At 46.3% G+C, this 1368-nt stretch overlaps 1 protein-coding gene across 1 annotated transcript; it reads right to left on the reverse strand.

The window, feature by feature from the left end:
• Positions 1 to 10: 10 nt before the first annotated feature.
• LOC126909938 (pair-rule protein odd-paired-like) lies at positions 11 to 1360 on the reverse strand (the record flags this gene model as incomplete). Its single annotated transcript, XM_050692344.1, has 3 exons — positions 11 to 759; positions 862 to 1088; positions 1175 to 1360. Coding segments are annotated over 3 exons (573 nt in total), but the record flags the coding sequence as incomplete, so codon positions are not given.
• Positions 1361 to 1368: the final 8 nt, after the last annotated feature.

Below are 1368 nucleotides of genomic sequence, written 5' to 3' on the forward strand. Positions count from 1 at the left end.
AAACATTAATATGCGCGTTTAATATTGATTTAAACGTAATTAACGCCACGTAAAATAGACAGTTGACTCGAAAGGCACAGAATATTATGATTTTTATAATATACATGAATAAAAAAAAAAAAGAAATGTGTATTTTATATAATATACTAGATGATTGAAAACTAGTCGTCGTAATGCAAATAAAAACTATACACCGACCCGTGAATGAAAAAGCCGTCAGTTATCACACTAAAAACTAATATTAAAATCACAAGTTGCCCCCACTTCACGGTAGTTAAACGTTTGTCCATAAAATTTTAGGACAGCCTACATAGCAAAATGGCGTCCCATAATGATGTGCTTCGTTTAAAATACAACGGATACATTAATAACAACGCGCGCATACGTCCAGTGCACGAATGTGTTGCAACTGTTGTTACGGTACGTCTACGGTGGACGACGTAATTAACAGCAGTTGTACGGCACATAATCAAAGGTCGTGCAGTCGACGTATCCGGACCGGAATCAGCGTAGTGCTATCTCCATTCGGCGGAAGTCGTTAGGCCTCCGATGCTGTTGTTATTATTGTTGTTGTTCAGATATGAAGCGGGGGATTTGTTTCAATATGCCGCAGTGCCGTGATGGTGATGCGCCATCAGAGACGCGTGGTGGTGCGGATGATGGTGGTGATGATGGTTGAGGTCCGTCAAGTAATGGTGACCGTGGTCGACGGCCGATGGCTGTATTGATGACGGTATGCCCGCACCCGTGTTCATGTACCTGCAAGGCGCGAGGAAAATAAATCAAATGTTTCGTCCACGCGCACAGAGGCGTACAACGATATTTGCTCGAACGAGCTTTGCGAGTGCAAAAAGTACTCACCAGTCGGACGCGGTAGGCGGTGTGGGCAACGGCAGAGCCGAGGTACCGGTCGAGTGTAGGATGGACGGCGTCTGGGCGCCGCCGCCGTGGTGATCGCCAGGCGACACGATACTGGGCGTCGTGGTCGTGGTGCAGCTGTCGGTCACTCTGATGGAAGCGCCGGACGAACAGTTCGAGTCTTCCGAATCGTAGTTGCCGTCGCTGTCGAGTTTCCCATTACCGTGTACCTATTAATTGATAAACAATCGGATTATTAATTGAAAAGGTTTCAATGAGCTCACGCAGAAGTATGAGGAGCAGCGGCGACTAGTACCTTCATGTGTTTCCTGAGGGAACTGGGATGAGTGTAAGACTTATCACAGCCAGATATTCTACAGTTGTAAGGTTTGTCCGAAGTATGCACGTGCGAGTGCTTCTTCCTGTCGGAACTGTTGGCGAACCTCCTGTCGCATCCTTCGTACTCGCACTTGAACGGCTTCTCGCCTGCAAATATAAATAAAACTTGTT

Source organism: Daktulosphaira vitifoliae, unplaced genomic scaffold (assembly GCF_025091365.1).
Source record: "Daktulosphaira vitifoliae isolate Bord-2020 unplaced genomic scaffold, ASM2509136v1 Scaffold_2407, whole genome shotgun sequence".
Taxonomy (NCBI): Eukaryota; Metazoa; Arthropoda; class Insecta; order Hemiptera; family Phylloxeridae; genus Daktulosphaira; species Daktulosphaira vitifoliae.